The sequence below is a fragment of the Notamacropus eugenii genome, chromosome 1 (assembly GCF_028372415.1).
Source record: "Notamacropus eugenii isolate mMacEug1 chromosome 1, mMacEug1.pri_v2, whole genome shotgun sequence".
Classification (NCBI taxonomy): Eukaryota; Metazoa; Chordata; class Mammalia; order Diprotodontia; family Macropodidae; genus Notamacropus; species Notamacropus eugenii.
This window is the reverse complement of record NC_092872.1, coordinates 137,701,250-137,722,084: the sequence shown is the minus strand read 5'-3', so window position 1 is coordinate 137,722,084 and position 20,835 is coordinate 137,701,250. Positions and strand designations below refer to the sequence as shown.

At 40.2% G+C, this 20,835-nt stretch overlaps 1 protein-coding gene across 3 annotated transcripts in view; it reads left to right on the top strand.

Moving 5' to 3' along the window:
* Positions 1 to 20,835, top strand: part of LIPC (lipase C, hepatic type) — a 233,094-nt gene that overhangs the window by 198,406 nt on the left and 13,853 nt on the right. For all 3 annotated transcript variants that reach the window (XM_072615694.1, XM_072615685.1, XM_072615689.1), the window contains one exon: positions 1,152 to 1,394. In XM_072615694.1, the coding sequence (XP_072471795.1) occupies positions 1,152 to 1,394 (243 nt within the window). The remainder of the gene's footprint in view (positions 1 to 1,151; positions 1,395 to 20,835) is intronic.

Here is a 20,835-nt window from a genome sequence, read left to right as displayed (position 1 = left end):
TACTTTACAGAGTGGTTGTGAGGATAAAATGAGATAATACTTGTCAAAGCACTTTGCAAACCTTAATGATATATAGAGATATATGTATATATATTCATATACACACACATGCCAGCTATTATTGTTAGACAAAGGGGGGAGGGAGGGAGAGAAAGAGGGAAGCAGGGGAAGAGAGAGGGAGAGACAAAGAGAAAGAGAGAGAGGCAGGGAGGAAGAGAGGGAAGGAGAAAAGAAGGAGGGAGGGGGAGAGAGAGCCAGAGAGAGAAACAAAAACAGAGACAGAGAGAACTGGAGAGGATCTCACAGACCATGTAATGAAACCACCTCTTTTTATGAGGCCCAGGGGAGGAAAACAGCTTGACCATAGTCACACAGGTAGAAAACATCAGAGGTAGGATTTGAACCGAGGGTTTCTGACTGTAGTCAGTGCCCTTTGTACAGCACCAGCTACTTCCTACATATATATGACACAACTATACCTTAGAGCCTGTTAAGCAAAGATTAGAAAAGTAGATTAGTGTTATGAGTCTTGTTTTCCTCTTTCACTAAAATATTTTCCTTCAGAAGGTCCAACTTGATTTCTCTCCCATCCTAATAGACATGGGTGGTTAACGGCTTTTTGGATGATCTTTGAGATGTCCAAGGAGTCACCGAAGGCAGAGCTAAAGCAACAACTGCATTGGGAGTCAGTGTTCTGTGACCACATCCTCTCACTTTCTAGCATGAAATCAACATAGGAACTGTTCGTTGTAACTAGCTTTTTTCATGGCTGGGTCAAGCTTTACAACATGTGCCCCAGAAAAGCAGCATGCAAAGGACCTTCAAATTAATTTCAGACAAGTTCATTTGAGGGGGAGAGACATAGAGACCTGGAAACATAATGGGACTATAGTCCTTGCTTGTTGAGGGAGGAGGGGAGAGGAGGTAAGTGGAGGAAACGCAACAGCTGGAGAAGAAGCCGCCATACCATCAGGTAGTTTTCAATTTTAACTAATTATTTCTTGCTAACTAGGCTATTTCTATGCTGCTGGGGGAATATGATGTCAGCCCTCTCCCAAATGTTGGTACCCTGAGAAAAAAGCCCTAGTCACCCCACCCTAGTAATTACCCTGGTGACAAACATCTTAAGACACCCTGCTGGCATGTTTCAGGGATCACGCAGACGGTAAAATGTGCCCATGAAAGATCAGTTCACCTCTTCATCGACTCCATCCTGCAAGACCACCTGCAGAGCACAGCATACTGGTGCAGTGACATGAATACCTTCAACAAAGGCTTGTGCCTGGATTGCAAGAAAGGCCGATGTAACACCCTGGGCTACCGCATCAGGAAGCAGAGGCAGCAGAAAAGCAAAAAACTCTTCTTGGTCACACAAGCACACACCCCATTTAAAGGTAAGTGTGAAAGTTCCCAAATACCTGTGAACCACTCCAAAGGATAGGACTCGACTTCCTCCCCTTCCCCTTCTGACTCAAGACACAGGTTGGCCACTTTTCCCAAAGGTGTTAGTAATGTTCAAGCAGACATGGTTGGGAATCCAGTAGGTTGTTTAAATATTTGGGGGGGTGGGGATGAGCTGGTCTCTGTTTCCCTTATATATAATCTTTGCCTCAAATCTCATTTCTATAGAATTCTCCTCACTGGTAGATATTGATTATTCAGTGCCTGGTGCCTGCGTGGGGGGTAGGGAGTGGGTATAAGATGGTGAGAAGAGAGATTCCAGTGTTGAGAGAGAAGTGAGGCCATTCCAGGCTCTCTTCAGATCCCTGAAGGGAGAGAGAGAAGCCAATCTGATCAAAATATCAGCTCCTCTACAAATCAACTTCTTCAGCATCTGTCTCTCCCTCCCGGGATATCTGAAATAGCATCACTTCTTTCTCAGAGCTGGAAGCCAGAAGACTAGGATCTCTCTTCTCATCAACTTTCACCAATTCTGCTCCTCACAAAGGCACCAAACACGGAATAATCCATATCTGCCAGTGAGAAGTATCCCGTATAATGGGCTTTTAGGCAAGGGTTGTGTGTACAAATACTGCATGCAGAAGTACAGTGGAAAGTGCATAAAAGCATGAGGATCAAAAATGTGAAATCTAGCTCCAGCTCCATCAGTGACTGATTGTGTCAACCCACTCAGGTCATTCCACTCCTCCCACTAAGTTTTCTCATCTATAAAATAGAGGGTTTAGGCAAAATCATCTCCAAATTCCCTTCCAGCTCTAATGATCTTTGTTGTGAGGAAAGCAGTTTCTAAACCGTAAGGAACTGGATGTTAATTATACAAGCTATACAAGTTCTATAAACCATAACCACATAAGTTTATAATTTACGACTATATAAACTTGTAACTACGTCAGTTATTAGTAACTTGAACGTCTCAATTCTAAAACAGCACGTATTCCAGTCAGTAAAGTTCTCATGGAGTCATTTGGTTTTTTTCCCCAACACCCAGTTTAACATATTCAGGCTTCCTGCCAAGAACTAAAAGAGCCCCGATATCTCCTAGAACAAATCATGTGGGCCAACTTTGCTTTTATCAAAAAAAGAAGCAAACTTTGTGCTCCTCACCAAACTTCCCCCAAGGGTTTAATCAGCTGATTTTGACCCGACATCATCATCCCCAGGAGAGGATTCCAACCCTAGACAGCTCTTCAAATGCTCATCAGCTGAGTACTTTCCCCAGGGTAACAAACACAATTCTGGTCCCTTTTTGGGTCAAAGTGGAGGTCAGAAGAGGAACTATGGCATAATTTTGGACTTACACCAGAAGGGAAACAGAGTAGGAGGAATGTGGTACTTACATTTGGGTTGAAATCCTACAGGATGAATAATCCTACATCTGTTTGCATCAACATTACTGCTTGTGCACAGATCTAGATGAGCTCACATCTTACTGCCTGGCTGACATTTTTAGATAACTTTATCAGTGGTACGCACAGAGAATTTCCCCGATGGTGGGAAAGGTTGCAAATACCAAGTAAATTACTTTTTAAACAAAGGATCCCTTTACCTGCCTGAACTTAAACTTCCTCTCCTGATTCCATCAGGAACCAAGCAATTCAAGTAATCACGGCAGTGCATGATAGGCATAAAATTTCTGTCTGCAGAGTGCTTCAGACATGGAGGGGCCACCCCCCTATGCGGGGGTAGCTATTCCTTAAGCATTTCATGACTGAACACAGTCTGAGTGGAGGGCCCACCAGCAAATGGTGAAAAAGGAGAAATTATGTAGACAAATATGTAGAGAAAAGAGAATACATTTTTTGTAAGACTCTAAACATTCAAAAAAAAAATTTTTTAAATTAGGATAGTGCAGTAACAGTGGAAATATCACCAGACTTGCAGTCTTCAGTTAAGTCTTAGTCTCAGCTCTGCCATTTATATGCTGTTTGATTTCGAACAGGTCACTTAACCTCTCCGTACCTCAGTTTCTTCATCTTGTAAAATGAGTATAGTAATACTGATACTACCTATCTCACAGAATTGTGGTGAAATGAAAGGTATGTGAAAGCATTTTAACATAGAGCTATTACTATTCAATAGTTGTAGATTAAAAATTGTTAGTATTTGGGAGCATATTTTGAACGTTTCCCAAGGAAGACGGCTTGAAGTGAGAGGCAAATAAAGTGGGGGAATGATAGACCATTAGGAGAATATATAACTGCAATATCTAAGCACTCTCTTTTCTTACACAGCCACCGCTCTAGGCCAGGCCCTCACTACTTCCTACCTGGACCGCTGCAATTGTCTCCGCATTGATCTCCTTTTCTCCAGTCTCTCCCCTCCCTAATCCATTGTCCGCATAGCTGCCAAAATTATATTCCTAAAGGACCGGTCTGACCATGTCACTTCTCTATGCAATAAATTTCAATGGTTTCCTGTTAGCTCTAGGATTAAAATTCAAATGCCTCCATAAGGTGGGTAAAGGCCTTCACAACCTGGTTCCAACCTACCTTTCCAGGGCTATGACACATAATGACTCTTAGTGTCTTCTTTGGCCCAATCAAAATGGCCTCCTTGAGGTTCCTCACGCACGCCATTCTGGCTCATATCTCATTGCTTTTGCTCTGTATTTTCCCCATATCTACAATATATTCCTTCCTTTGCTCTGCCTCACCAAATACCTTACTTTCATCAAAGGTCGGTTCAAACAATATCTCTTACATGAGGGTTTTCCTAAACTTCACAACTGTTAATACTTCCCCTTCCCCCAAAAATTACATTTATTTTTATATATTTTACATAGTCTTAGAGGTAACAGTAGATAAAGAACAGGTCTTGAAGCCAGGAACTTCTGGATTCAAGTCCTACCCTTGACTCTTGATGACTTTGTGACACTAGGCAAATCACTTAACTTCTTGGGGCTGTAAGGCTATAAGTTGCAGAGAAGATGCTGACCAGTATTGGAAAAGGGAAGTTTCCTCATCTTGGAATTAACTTTATACCATTTAATCACAGGGCCAGTCCCTACCCAGATATATTTTGTATGTACTTACGGGGACATGGTGTTTCCTCAAATGGAGTGTAAGTTCCCTGAGAATAGGGTCTGTCTCATTTTTGTCTTCACATCTCCAGTGTCATGATACCTGTCATGGAGTTGGTGTCTGATAAATGCTTATCATTGATTGACTGACATGGATACTTTTCAGTAGCATCCCAGGATGGTACTCATCTTTCCTTGTTCTTTACTCTCCAAGTCAGTGATAAGAAGTGGAGGTGTGGTATCCACTCTTCACCTCCTATCACCGGGTGGTGGGGACATCAAGGTCAACATCAAGCCAGTCATCATGATAATTGGTGGTATAACCACCAGTTATAGTGACAGTCCAGTCATCCACTGACCTAAATGGAAAGAAGGAAAGGGAATACTCTCCTTCTACTCTTTCCCTGTGTCCCATAACTATTTCTAGACCTTGTGAATACAAAATTACTATAAGTAGAATTGCTGGGGATGGAAGCTCAATTCCATGTGGACAGTCTCGGGTGGGTAAAGGTGGGAACTTCTAAATCTTAGAGTTCTCACGAGGCCCCCCAGGAAAACGACTAACTGCCAGGCCTAGAGGCCTGTGGGCTACCCGAGTCTTCCCTTACCTCTATCGGAGGTCTTCGGCTGGCCAAACCGGATGCTCGTATGAGAGAAAGGACGTTCCAGAGTCGAACAAGGGTTGAGCTTTATTTCAGGGTCTAGTTACAAGTGCAGGGCAATTCTTCCTTAGGAGGGAGAGAGAAAGATCTCCCAAGGAGGCAAAGATCTTACAATAAGAGATTGGAAGTAGAAGTATAAGTGGGGAGAGAGGGGGAGGGGAGAGAAGAAAGAGGAAATGCGGAGCCTTCTGTCCACACACGTGGCCCCTCCGCCCAAGAGCGCTTTCAGGCTTTCCTGATCCTACTTAAGCTCTCCAGCCATATAGTTTGCATCTGAATACCATGCTGTTAGATAACAATAGTGTGCCCAGATCCGGGACAATCTCGAGGGCGGGGAGAGCTCTCTCCCATCACGTTTCTCACGGGAAGAGGCGGAAATACACGAGATAGCTCGGTTCACCTCGATTCCCAGTCGTTTCCTGGGGGGCCTCGTGAGAACTCTAAGATTTAGAAGTTCCCACCTTTACCCGCCCGAGACTGTCCACATGGAATTGAGCTTCCATCCCCAGCATCTCCCCCTTTTTGTTTTGCGCGGCACGCACATGGCTCTAGAGCAAACAGTGGCTGGAGGCTGAGTGGATTAGGAAGGCCTTTAGCATATGAGTACCCCACAACAAGACTTCATTTACACAGAAATCTGCAGCTAGCACAACTGACAAAGAGAGGCATCAGACAAAACAAAGATGAAGCTAAATGGCTGAGTTACAGCAAGAGAAAGGGCAATCACTAATTCCAAAGCATATTCTAAGAGAAGCAGCTAGTGCTGGCGCCTTACACATCACCACCCCCTCAGTCATGCAAATGGATCTCAACGGCCAAGCCTGAATGGCCAAGCCTGTGGTATTCAGGCGAAAAGTTGGTCATCTCCCGAAAAGTTGGTCACCTCTTCCCCCCCCCAATGTCCTGGGTTTGTGATATCAAAGTCCTCCTTCAGCCACTGGAAAGAGATGCCTAGATGGAGTGGGCAGCAATGTCAGTGGTTGGGATGAGTGCTGCTTCCTCTCTGGGCAGCAGGGTTAAAGCTGTCATCAGCAGACTCAGGTGGTGCATGATCCTTCTCCGGGGTCTCCGGGCTCTCCGGGGTCTCCGCCTCCTGCGTCTCCGCCGTCTCCGACATCGGTTTCCACTGACGGATCCTTCTAATGGGAATCCACGCATTCCCTTTTCCTGTGGAGACACAAACATACCCTGGACCCCATATTAGTATCTTATACGGACCTTTCCATTTCCCTGAGGCCATATCCTTTACCATGGCCCATGTGTCCTTATTTCCAGCCTGGGTATTACTTTCCTTGTGGGGTTGTCTTGGAATAGTCACAAAATATCTCATAGCTGGAGTAGTATGTGAGTTTTTTGAGATATGCAAAAAATTGTGTATATACACAGCTGTATCAAGCTCTGATTGTGTTAGGCGATCTCTTAATCTCCCCCTTTTTTGTTTAGCGAGAATTGCCTTTAAGGTGAAATTGATAAGGCTGCATACTGGCTGTTTATTTTGGTATAGCTGCTGCCAGGTGCTCACAAATGCTTGATTAACATCTGTAAGGAACCTGAATTTTACGGATATTTTCTTTATAACAAACACAGGAGCATTCAAGGGTGACTGTGATGGCTCTATATTTCCTTTTTCTAATTGCTCCTTAACCAATAGTTGTAGTGCCTGGAGTTTTTCTGGAGTCAGGGGCCATTGCTCCACCCAAATCGGGGTGTCTGACTTCCAATTCAAGGGTGGGGACTCCAGTGCAACAGCAATGGCCCTTACTAAAAATTTGATAGCTTCATCCCCAGGCGGCTCATGATGTCTCTGCCCCAGATGTTAAAACTAAGTCCTGGAATCACCAACGGCCATACGGTCCCTTGGCAATCCTCTGCCTCCCACTTTACTGGGTGCATTGTCTCTAAGGTATTTTGGCACCCTCCTATTCCCCACACTGGTCTCTGGCTTTCTTTAAGCTTCCAGTGCCGGGGTACTGAGCGACCACTAAGGCAGGTCCTATCCGCTCCAGTATCAAGGAGGCCAGTCATGGGAATTCCATTGAGCCAGATTGTACACTCAGGTCTATTCTGTCCTATTTCCTTTAGTAACTGGATTTGAACTGAGTGCTTTAAGGGAAGGGCAATAGCTATGGGAAGCTGATCCTGGCCCCTCCCTGTACTTATTTCTTTCTGCCCAGGGGTAAGGCAGGCTCTGGCTAAGCTCTTCCAGTCATTAGGAGTCAGAACGAACTGACCACTGAGAGTTTCAAGCATGGCTATGACAAAGGGTGAATTAGGGCCGTGCTTGGTACAAGCCTCTTTGAGAGTCGCTACTCTCTTCCACTCTATAGGTATGTGGCTCCTCCGAACCCCACCGGGGACACTGGGGTCCGCTATTTCTAGCACAGGAAATGTCCCTACGTCTTCTCCATTCTCTATAGCCTTTCGTATTCCCTTTTCCAAACTGGACTGTGGCCCTAGACTCTCTGACCAATGGAGCATGCTATAAGGAGGCGCAGAGGGAAGACACGGCGTATGCTCCCCTGCTTCGCCTTTTCCATCAGCTAGATGGTGCTCCGAATCTATTTTTTCTCTACACTCCTTAACTTTCTGCTTACCAGGGTTCTCCCCTCCCCTCTCTCCGCTTCCACTCTCATTCCAATCCCACCCTGGCCTCTCCGGCCCTTCCAAAAGGCTCTTAATTACACCGAATATCAGGAAATCTAAATCCTCCAGCTCCCCGGGGTATTGTTGTTCATAAGCGGTCATTTGTTCTCCGACCGCTCCCCATCTTTCTCTTGATATTCCTGTCTGCTCGAGCCAAGGAGAAACTTTCCAAATCCTTTTACAAAATTCTCGGAGGTCGTTTAACTCTATAGTGACCCCCGCCTCCCTGCATTCCCTGTAAAGTATCTCAGCCCAGACCTCCTGTTCCTCTGGCTTTATTACTGGCAATTGATTCCCCATCCCTGCCCCTTTCCCATGGGTGTGGGAAGCTACTCTCACTCTTTCTCTCCTTCCGAATCTAGGATTCGGGACTCGTGTCTTTCACAGCCCCTTCCGGGTATTCCCAGGCACCCAGGATATCTGCGCTCCCTGTCCTCTGTTCGGAGATGCCAACTGCCAGGCCTAGAGGCCTGTGGGCTACCCGAGTCTTCCCTTACCTCTATCGGAGGTCTTCGGCTGGCCAAACCGGATGCTCGTATGAGAGAAAGGACGTTCCAGAGTCGAACAAGGGTTGAGCTTTATTTCAGGGTCTAGTTACAAGTGCAGGGCAATTCTTCCTTAGGAGGGAGAGAGAAAGATCTCCCAAGGAGGCAAAGATCTTACAATAAGAAATTGGAAGTAGAAGTATAAGTGGGGAGAGAGGGGGAGGGGAGAGAAGAAAGAGGAAATGCGGAGCCTTCTGTCCACACACGTGGCCCCTCCGCCCAAGAGCGCTTTCAGGCTTTCCTGATCCTACTTAAGCTCTCCAGCCGTATAGTTTGCATCTGAATACCGTGCTGTTAGATAACAATAGTGTGCCCAGATCCGGGACAATCTTGAGGGCAGGGAGAGCTCTCTCCCATCACGTTTCTCACGGGAAGAGGCGGAAATACACGAGATAGCTCGGTTCACCTCGATTCCCAGTCGTTTTCCTGGGGGGCCTCGTGAGAACTCTAAGATTTAGAAGTTCCCACCTTTACCCGCCCGAGACTGTCCACATGGAATTGAGCTTCCATCCCCAGCATAGAATGATAGTCATCAACCTTCTCAGTCTCTCAGATCATGTCTTTAGTATCATTAGTTGCCATATTTAACCTAATATCACAAATGCCTAAAAATCAATAGATATACCCCCAAGTGATCTAAGTGCCTTACTTCTAACTTTCCTTTACAACACTTTTAGGATAACCCCATTTCTACCTATTCTGAAGCTTCAACATGACATGGAGGTCACTTTGCTTTACCAACAGAGTACAATATCTAGCCAGTAATACCAAACTGAAAAGACTTGGAGTACTGGTCTAGTGGTAGACATATTGTCTGGGGATCAGCCTAACTGGGAAAACATTCAACGTCAGAAGGTGATGAAATTTTTGGCCATGGAGACCTATCAAATAGACAAAAATACAAAATGCCCTTCTATCCTGTATGATTCCTTATGCTTGCAAAATGACCATCTAGAGACCTACCTCCTAGCTGACTCCAACCCTTTAATGACTGTTTCAGGTCTTCTTTAATCTATTCTGAAGCCATCTTACTATTATGACCTAGCACAGAGTTTTCCATCTTGTTGATAAAGATAACATGAGCAACTTTGTCAAATGTATAGCTGGAATCTACGGAAATTCTATCTAGCTTAACAATCATGTTATGTAAAAGCAAATAAGGTCAGCCTAATAATATTTCTTCTTAATAAACTATACCAGCTCTTAGTGATCACTGCCTTCCTTTTCTAAGTACTCTAAACCATCTCTTTACTAATAAGTCCTATAATTTTTTCCAAGAATCTAAGTCAAAATTACAGGCTTAGAGTTTAAATAATCAGCCCTTTATCCCCTTTTTTTAGAAAATTGAAACATTTACCCTTTTCCACTTGTGTTGCACCTCTCCAAGACCTCGCAAAGACCATGAACTGTGGTATATCAATCATAATTCTTTCAGTATCCTAGGATGTAATTTTTCATGACCTTTAAACTTCATGACTTTAAACTCATTGAGGACATTTTAATATGAGCTCTTCCTCTACCTTCAGTCTCAAGTCACTGATAACCATTTTTGCCATGTTGCCTAGTTCAAAGATCCTTCTCCTTAGAAAAGAAAAAAAATCGAAAGAATTCAAGTTTTGCCTTTTTACAGTAATATATTTGTATCATCATTAGCAGCGGTCATATCCCTTTAAAACTCCCCTTTTGCCCCCAACACAGGTTTGTTAGTTTTTTGAAACCATTTTTTCCCCTTAATTTTGCTACTAGTTCATTCAGTTCATTCTAGGCTTTGGCACTCCAGACACTAGTTACTAGACTAGTAATTGTTACACTTTTGCATTTACTTTTCACTGCCTGCCTTGATCCCATCTTTTATGCATTTCTTTCTAAAGTATCTGAGTTGTTCAATGAATCAGTCTCTTTAGGCAGTTCCTCCTCTTTCTTCTCAGTGGAATCACAAACCCCAAAGTAATCTAAGTGACTTAGTGCTAACTTCCCTTTATGACACTTTTAGGACAACCCCATTTCTACCTATTCTGAAGTTTCAACATGACATGGAGCCTATTTTAGAGAAAGAGTGCAAACTCTAGCCAGTAACACCAAACTGAAAAGAGTTGGAGTCCTGGCCTTGTAGCAGACATTGTCTGAGGATCAGCCTAGCTAACTGAGTTTTCAGAATTTCATTCTTGAGAATATATCATCCCTCTTGTGCCAACTTCCCCTGAAGATTTTTAGGACATTAGATCTTACTTATCCTCTCTCTAAACACTTTGAAAGATGCTTTCCCCAAATTTCAATGCATGTTAAACTCTGGCTGGCTCTTCCTCTCCTTTTTCATGAATTTCAAGACTGAATGGTCATTTCTTTTCATGGTTCACACATCTCTTTCAACGACCAATTGATCCTTGTTTAATAACACATTCTAGAATGTTGCCAGGAACCAAAGTCAAGTTTACAGGACTACATCTTACACAATACACCCTATTTTCTTTCTTGGAATGAGGATAAATGCCCTTCTCAAGTTTTACAGTACTTCTCTCACTCTCCACAATCTTTCAAAAATCCCTGAGAATGACTCAGCAATCACAGCCCTTTCAGCATTGTAGGATGTGTCGTGGACAGACCTGATGAATCACATACAGAGTCATGGGTCTTCCTGTTGCTTCCCTATCTGTAATTTTTTTAAAATGAAATTATGTTTAAGGCAAGTTAAGAATGTATCACCTGCTCTGCTTTTGGTAAAGATAGAGCTCCAGAAAGTGTCTGGATGGAGACATTTCCCCAGTCACTACTATGTAATGCCTCCATATCATTCAGTCAACAAATATTAACTCCCTACTATGTTCCAGTCACTGTGCTTCATTAAAGAAGCAAAGACAAAATAAAACAATCCATAACCTCAAGTAGTTTACATTCTACTGGAGAGAAACAACCTATATAAAGATAAGTAAATACAAAAATATGGACAGGGACCCTAGCAGATGGTTTGATTGATATCCTAGAAAGGGTTTACTGGAAGAAACCTCAGAAGAAAGTAGGGATTCTAAAATACATGGTGGTGAAGAGGGAGTACATAACAAATCTATGCTTTGTTTCCTGAAAGTGTTGCCTAAATCCTTTGTTCACAATATATACTAATGATTTTCTTTACATATACTTTGCATTTACTTATCTGTGTACATGTAGTATCCTAAATACTTGGAACAGAGTCCCTTGCACATAGTAGGCATTTAATAAGTGCTGGTTGAATTAAAATTAAGTGGCATGATAGCTTCCGTTTTTCCCCACATGATCCTCATCTATTTCCCATCTCTGGTGTCTGGATTTCCTCACAGGAGCATAGCTTCTTTTAAAAAGTGTTATTTCAACACTTCTTTTATCTCTTTTGTTTCTTTTGAACACTCTTCCAAAACCATATTCCTGGCATGAATCTCATCCCACCAAAACTCAATAATACCTATGAAATCAAATGTACTCCTCTTGAATTGAGATTTACAGTATGCCCAGCAGAAAAGAATATGGGTTTACACTCATATTTATATGCCTGGTGTTCATAATAAATGTTTAAGGGGAGGCAGCATAATAAAAGGAAACAAACTCAAGTTGGTTAGAGGACCAAGGTTCAGATACTTCCTTCACCACATTGAGAAGATGACTTAGCCTTTCTGGGCCTCAGTGTCCTCATCTGTAAAATGAGGGCATGAGACTAGCCTGTGATGTCTTTTCCAGCTCTAAGTCTATAATATAATCTGTAGTTCACACTGTTTCCTATGTAGACCTTATATATTTGCATATATACACATTTGAGTCAATACATGCCCCTCCCCCTCATTGCCTCTCTTCTTAGATACTGTCTCATACGAATTGTTGATCTTATCACCTATTATTCTCCATTTTTTTGTTGTTCTTCCTTACCTTTTATGGTATTTGCTCCATCCTTAGGTCAGAATCTAGAATTCTAATATTTTACATCATGGGTCAGAAATTCAAATCCTGTTCTCCTATTGTTGGCCACCATCAAATTAGCTATTTGCTCACTTGCTAAGTCTACCTTCTACTCAGAAGCTCCTACTTTCAAATGGCAGCAGTAATAAAAAACATTACATATACCTGCCTAAGGACCTAAGGGATTGCTTGCCCAGGGCATCATAATTCTTGGCAATGCTTTACAGTTTTAATGTATCGCTATTATTTTTTCCTCCATGAATCACAAAGAAATAGTAGTGGTCTTCAGTTTGAAAAGTCCTAGGAAGATTTCTGCCACGTACAAACCGTATGAAGACAGTAGATCTCTCTGTTATTATGCCATATGGATGAAGAGTTGTCTTGGCACCCCTTTGTAGGGATTCATCAACCAATTGTTCATTCCTTTTCTTCTGACCATTACTGGATGACCTCTTTTGATGAGATCTGTGGATAATTCATTGTAGCATAAGAAGCTGACACAATTCTTTCCCCAAAATCCCTTTGTGGGAAGAGCTTTATTCCAATTTCTTAGCCTGAAATGTTCACTGGTCCTTCTTCCTCTCCTTCTCTGTGCCACATTTTTCTGTTCTACAAACTTCTGTCCCAGGCTAGGCCTTCCCTCTGTTTTTAATTCCCTTTTCTTCTATTCCTTCTTCTTAAAGATTTTACATTTTTTAAAGGTAGACTTTATTCTCCCCAACAATAAGCAGCCTAGAGATTCATTCATCCTTTTCATCTCCTTTAAGACAGAGACCAGCTTGCACTTTGTAAATAAACAGTCGCTTTTGGAAGAAATAGAAACAGTGTGAACTTCGTTCAGACTATTATAAGATTCCCTTTGCCCTCTGTACTCCCTGGAATTGAGAACCTTAGTTCTCTAAGATTCCTGTGGGTAGTTCCCTTAGCTAGCCTGTGCATCAATCTTCCTGGCTTCCACATCTGTTTGCTGCACTAGGGACTGCATTAGAGGGACTCTTGAGTGTAACTTAAGCTATTTATGGCAGGCTTCTTATTTTCCCCCCAGATATAACATTCAATTGCCTTGATTAGCAATTAGTCCTTTCCTGCTACCTCCCAACCAACTCAGAAATGCTCTAGCTTTTAAATAGGAATTTTATTACTGTCAAGGAAGGCTCTTTCACTCAAATATCTTGCTCCTCCTCTTGTCACTGAAGTTGATTCTTCTTGTGTTTCTCTAATCATTTCAATCGTATATTTGGTGACCTTAGTTCAAAGATGAGCATAGGAGAAGATTGTGAAAATGACATTGGAGAATACAGTTTGGTCTTAGGAAATGAAAGAAACCAAAAGCTTATAACCATATACTGTACATGAAAAGTTACTTTTTTTTCAAAAGAAGAGAGTTATAGGGTAATGGCATGACCAGCACTAATTAATATTTTAAAAAATGAAATAGGTGACATCATACTAAGTGGGAAATGTCTGCTTTCCAATATGGGAGGAATTTCAGAATGTGCTTCCTACATAAAGTCAGGTCATTGATGGGTTAGAGCAAAAGTCAAAATCAAAAATCAAATTAGAAGAAAGGATAAAGCTTGGAAGACACTACATAACAACGGCAGCTCCAACCTGACCTGTCTAAATGTAAACCATCTACTCTGATGAACGAAAGTAAACATTTTGATTCCATCACCATTTCATAGAAACGTTAATGAATGCCATAGCCAGGTAACTGAAAACTGAGAACTACCTCAGCCAGAAAACTCTTGATCTCCTTGCGAAATAGAAAGACAAGATGGCCAAGAAGATCACCAGATTATAGTACAAGTCTATTTATTAAATATGTAGAAAAGGAATATAGGAAATTATGAGCAGTTCATCTCACAAAATAGCAAAAATCAGGCAAAGGGAAAATGAACTCATCGAGAACTTGGCATAACATTTAGGCAGGCTAAATTATCATTAGAGCATCTATAAGAAACACTGGAATGAGTACAACAAATAGATATGAAACGGGACAGACTTGCTATTGTTTCTATGGCCACCTGTTCTGATAGGCAACAAGAATGGTATCATCACATCACACAACCATTTCAGGACCCAACTAAGGAAGTGGCCATGGTACTTAAGGTGAAGCTGAGAATGGTAGCTAAACCTGAATATATACCAGGGAAATTTTTTTATTGAAGGCAAATTAATTTTAAAGCTATGCAGGGATTGATTTTAAAAATATGTCAAACAAGAAGAGATTTCAAAAGAATGGAAAAATCATGAATAATAATTTTTACCAGAAAAGAAAAGCTTATCAAGAAGACACCTTACAGCTATTGAGTCCGTACATCTGTTTTTTTCTCATCAATACAGATGAAATACCATGCATCATGTGTATCCCAGATGAAAACATGAAAAGGAGACAGGAATGTTATTTGTAGACAATATTCCACAGCAGATCAAACTTCAGTCACACACCACACTAATAAATATAAAGAGAACATGAAATCCCACTATATTCACTATTAATTTCAAAAAGGCATCTGATTCAGTTATATACAAATGTAGCAATAAAGATTCTCCTTAAACAAGGTATTGCATGTCTTGGTAAATCATATAAGATTCTGTAACACTTAGAACCATAAAGATTACTTTGTTCAATTTTGTAACTCAGTATCACAAATTCAATACTTCAATGCAGCTTTTAGTTTCAACATCAGATAAAGCAAAAAACCAATGGGACTATTATGATTGTCTATGGTGTTTGCCATCCTCATGGAGAATTTTGTACAATAGTCCAGATAAAAGACAGATTCTCTATTGATAGTAAGGGATTAAATATGTTTCTATTTACAAATGACATTTTTGTTGCATTAAGCACTTGAATGCTAAAGGATTTCCTTAATGAGATCCATTGCCATGCAAAAGAAATAAGTCTAGACATCCACACGGAAAAACAAAATGGATGAGAAGCATGTTTTGCCCAGACTATAACTTGAGGTTGGAAAAAAATCTCCAAATCTTATCCCTTACTTTCAAAGACATAATGTGTCAAAAGTGATCAGCACTGATATTCACCAGTCAGTCCATCTGTACATTTATCTTGGACAGGTACAACATACAAACAATGAACTACAACCAGAATTTAGAAGGAAGAGATTAGATTGGAATTTCTGGGAAACTGCAGCACTTTAAGTGATTCAGTGCTATATGATAGAATCAAAAGTCTTTTTTCCCCGTAGAAATGAACTATGTGCCCAATGAATAAAGAATTGCTGAACAAATTTTAGTATGAGGAGATATAGAACATTTTTGGGCCATAAAGAACAATAAATATAAAGCATTCTGATAAACTTGGAAAATCTTATATGAAGTGATACTAAGTAAACAAAGAAGAGCCAAAAGAGTAATGTGCTCCACTAAAACAACGTAAATAAAGTTGAAAGAAAAGGCAACAAAACATAGGTCAAATGTAATGAACAATCTTAGTACCAAACTATTAGTAATTAAAGCACAAATCTTTCCTTATCAGCAAACTACAAAAGGGCAATGTGACATCAGTTGCATTTATTCTACTCAGTGGTTTTCCTGATATATATTAGGAGAAATAATTATCATAATCCTAATAATTAGCATTTACAGTGTTCTTTAAGATTTGCAAGTGCTTTATATATGCTAATTAATTTGAGCCTCACAATAATCCTGTGAGGTAGGTGGTATTATTATTCCCATTTTACAGATGAGGAAACTGAGGCACATAGAATAACACAGAATCACACAGCTAGTAATTGTCTTGGGATGGATTTAAACTCAGGTCTTTCTGACTTCAGCTTCAGATTCTATCCACAGGATCACCTAACAATTTATAGACTGTACTTTATGGAGAAGGGAATTGTTGGAAAGCATCCATTTTGCTCTCCCGCCCCCCCCCCCCCCCCCAAAAGCATCTGTTTTTTATAAATAATTTTTGGGATTTTTTTTTTACATCACTAAGATTTTCTTTAATGTTTCTCGCCCTCTTCTCTCCCCAAGAGGTATCCCATACAACAGCTCATAGTTTAAAGGAAAAAAAGAGCCAAGAGCAAATCTGACCAATACATTAAAAATGGTTAAAAATACATGCCATATACCACACCTGTGAATCTCTTACCTCTGAAAAGGAGTATGATAAGAAGACATCAATGTCTTTTTGTAAGCTTCTTGAAGATAGGTGCTATCTTTTGCCTCTTTTTGTATCCCTAGCCCTTAGAGCCTGGCGCATAGTAGGTGCCTAATAAATATTGACTGATTGATTTTAAAGTTCACATTTTTAACATAACTCTCCCAGTAATGGTATATAGCTGTGAATTGTGGAACAAAATGTAGAAGAATTAAAATTTCAAGTGACCCAAAGGGCAAAGGAAAGCTGTCTACTAGGTATAAGTAGACTGTGGCATATTCCCAACAAGGGACTACATGTAAAGAAATAGTGAAAAGGATATCACTAAGGATGTGTCTGACCAGAAAAGGAGTCAAGCTGGTCATATCATTAGAGGGGAGACCTCAAAATGTTAATAGAACCAAGGAAGTCCTCTAAGACACTTGGAGAGACCCTCTATGGATCTTTCCTTGTGGAAAGAGATAAACAAGAATAAGACAAAATGAAAAACTGTGTAGGGATTCCAATCTGCAGTTGTGGAGTAACCCACAAGAAAGAGTTCACAGGTCCATTGTGAAAACCCTATGATTTGAAAAAAAAAATTGTTTTTCTGCCTCAGAATCAACTTGACAAACAAGTATGGAAAATTAGTAGTCTATATTTGTAACATTATTTTCATTTTTATCAGTCCATCCACTCTTTAAGTAGATACTCAGGAAACAAAATAAGTGAAATTAGCATTCTTTATGACTTGTCTGCATAAATCATTATTTTTTTCCCTGGCAATTGTGGAAAGGACTATTTGCAAGACTGAATTAACTATAATTGTTTCTCCCTGAGATTCTTAGTTATAATTTGTAAGAAATACCACTGGTCCTTGCTTTGATTCCTCATCATTAACACTGATGATAAAACACCTGCACCGGGTTGTGAGGAATGCTGTAGGCAGAACAGAAGGCACTACCCCTACTTCCTAAGGTATACAAATCTTATAACTGGTTTCCAATCCAATTTATATTTCTTGTCAATCATTTTCAAAAGTCATCAGCACTGAATTTTTACCTTTTCTAACTTAAAAGTTTGCCAGTTCATCCCTATCCACTAGCAGTTACAGTCATTTTAAACATCCTTTAAAAGTCTTTTGGAAGTCCTTGATGGCTTCAGAGGAGACAGTGAGGCAGGTGACTTGGCACAGCCTTCCCTTACTTAAATCCAATTCACTTGTAAGTCATGGCATCTCCTTCCTGTTGTCAAAAGCATCTAACTCCTTGGAGAGCTCAATTTTAAGCTCTCAATTTCTAGGCAAAGATGTAACCAAGCCTAATTTCCAAGCATTTTCTTCCACACGTGAGAGTTCTTGTTTTCATTCAAAGAGAGTGAAGGACTCAGGAAGAAATGATTCTTTTCCACATTCTTACCTGACCCCAGTATACTTCTGCTATACAGGATCGTTAGCTGCCACCAAAGTGCCTCAGAGTAGAGTCTGTAATCCCAGCGGGAAATCATCTCAACCTGAAACATCAGAGGGCAGGAAGAAAGTGCGGTGAATGAAAACTATTATCCATCTCTAAATGTCTAATTGATTTCAGTCCAGTTCAGGAATGGATACCCTATCTTCTAGCTCACAAAGACTGTGAATAACACATTTTATAGACAAATCACTCCTGAGGAAGAGAGAAGATACACATTGGGTAACCTGAATATTAATTCCTCACATTTATATTACATGTTGAAGTTTTACAAAGTGCCTTTTTCTTCCTTGAGATTAAGTCTCCCTATCTTGCCTAGGCCAGAAGTGCAGTGACCACTCATGGACTGATTTCACTATTCCCTTTGACCTGCCTGCTCTGTTTGTAGCCTGGTGACCCCTCACTCCTGAGGTTTCAGCATATTGGTGCTGAATTTAGCATGGACATCTTAGCCAGCCACAGCTCAGAATTCCAGACTCCAGGTGAACCATCAGCCTTAGCCTCCCCCGTAGCAGTGATTACAGCTGGGAAGTACTATGCCCAGAAGCAGCTAGGTGGTGTAGTGGATAGAGCTCTAAGCCCAGAGTCAGGAATACTTGAGTTCAAATCCAGCTTCAAAAATGCTTACTAGCTGTGTGACCCTATGTAAGTCACTTAATAACCTCTGTTTGCTTTAGTTTCTTCAGCTGTAAAATGGAGATGATAATAATAATAGCCTCCACCTCTCTGGGTTACTGTGAGAATCAGCATCTATAATATGCTTAGACACATACCTGGCACTTAAGAAATGCTTGTTTGCTTCCTTCCTTCCTACACAAAATGCTTTTTCCTAACACTATGAGGTAGCATTATGTTCATTTTACAGATGAAAAAACAAGATCAAGAAGAGTGAGTGACTGATTGATATCCTAGAGCTAATAAGTGGTATACACCTGGGATGGCTTTCATGTCTTCTAACTCCAAGACCAGAGATCCTTCCACTATAGAATACCATCTCCCTTTTACTGAGTGTCTTTACAAAGTGTCTTAAGGCATGACCAGAATTTTCTACATTAGGAAAAGTAATTTCATAGGCATGAAATTAGATGCATGCATTAGAATGCTCCCTCCACAGCAGGGTTATGAGTTAAATACACTTCTGTTGGTAAATAGAGAAATCTTCAATAGCATAGTTAGCAATAAGTGCTTGGGAAACAGGTGGTGTTTGGTCAGGGGTGCCTTCCATATCTGTCCTTTCCAAACTTGGAGCTTCATAAAATCTTTCCTTTCTCTGCTTTTGCCTTTCTGAAATGAAACACAATTTTCTTAGTCTGATTTCTTTTTTAAAATTAATTTCTTTTAAACTAAAATACTAAAACAAATACACAATAAAAAAAAGAAAAAGAAATACTATGAACTTAAATGCAAAAACTTAAATACAAAATAAGAAAAGAGGGGGAAACCATTGACATGTGCACAGCAGAATGTAAGACAGGACTGAAAATATACAGCAATAAATTTCCATTTCAAGAAAGCCCATATAATAAACTTTTCTTTGCCTCCTTGTAAGTTTTCTTTTGTTCTCTGTTGTGCATTTTTTGCTTTGTTCTTTTTTCCCCATTTTCTTCCCCTCCACCACCAAGAAGGCTACAATTAAGTATGGATATATTTATACACACAAACATATGTACATGCATATACACTTATATGCAAACACCTATATATTTAGATATCTATAATCATATTCATATACATCTATGTAAGACTATGCTATACTAATTTGTCCTCTGTTTCTCTGAGGGTAGATAACCTCTTCCTTCATATGCCCAAGTCTTTCCATATTTTCTATGTCCACAAATTCATCATTTCCTGTACCACAGTAATATTCCAACCTTATACTGTCTAGTTATTTTACATAGTCTAGAACAATATAGATTAATGTGGCTAATATATGATGGTTTCCCTATTTTTCTCTTTTGATTAAATCTATTTTAGTTTTAACTTTCTCTGAGATCATGACTACTACCCGTTTTTTCCTTAATAAATTATCCTGATCTTTGTATATCTTATTTCCTATACCTCCTCAATCCTTTACTTTATTTCTACCCACAACCTTGTCTTCCTACTACTTAACCTACTCCCTCCCCCAAAGATCTCTTCTATATCCTCTCCCCTCCACCCTTTCCCCTTACCTTCTTGTTTCTACATGAATTTAGAAGACTTTTTTAGCCTTCCCATTCCTATTCCTTCACCCTCTTATTTCTTTATAAATTTAGAACACTTTTATTCCATTCTAAGTGTATATATTGTTCTCTTTAACCCAGATCTAATGTGAATAGGGTTCCCTCTAAAAATATCTTCCTTATCCTCTCACTGCTCCCTATCCCCTTAGCCTTTTATTTCTTTCTGAATTTAGGAGACTTTTATACCTTTCTAGATAAATATATATCATTCCCTCTTTAACCCATTTCTGATGAGAGTAGGATTCCAGAATTGCCAGCCCTCCTCCCCCATTTAACTCCTCTGTATCAGTTCTTCCCACTGTATCTCATTTGTAAAAGATAATTACTCTTTTTACCTCTACCTAAATGGTTTTACTTTTTGGAATCACATCATCATACTCAGTTCTACTCCAATCCTTCTTTTGAACTGCCTAATTACTTATAACAATCTTAGACATGTTTTATATTTCCTCATATAAAAGGTAAACAGTCTATCCATTATTGAGTCCTTTGTAATTTATCTTTGATGTGAACCTTATATTTTTCTTGGGTCTTGAATGTCAAATTTCCTATCAAATTTAGGCTTTTTTTGCAAGAAAACCCTGAAATTCTGGCAATTTATTGAATATCATTTTCTTTTCCATTCAGGAGTGTGCTTAACTCTGCTGGGTATGATATTTTCAGCTGCAATCCCAGTGCTTTTGCTCTTCAATATATAGTGTTCCAAGACCTGTGGTCTTTTAGTGTTTCTGCTGCAAGGTCTTGTGTGATTCTAGTTGTGGCTCTGCTATATTTGAATT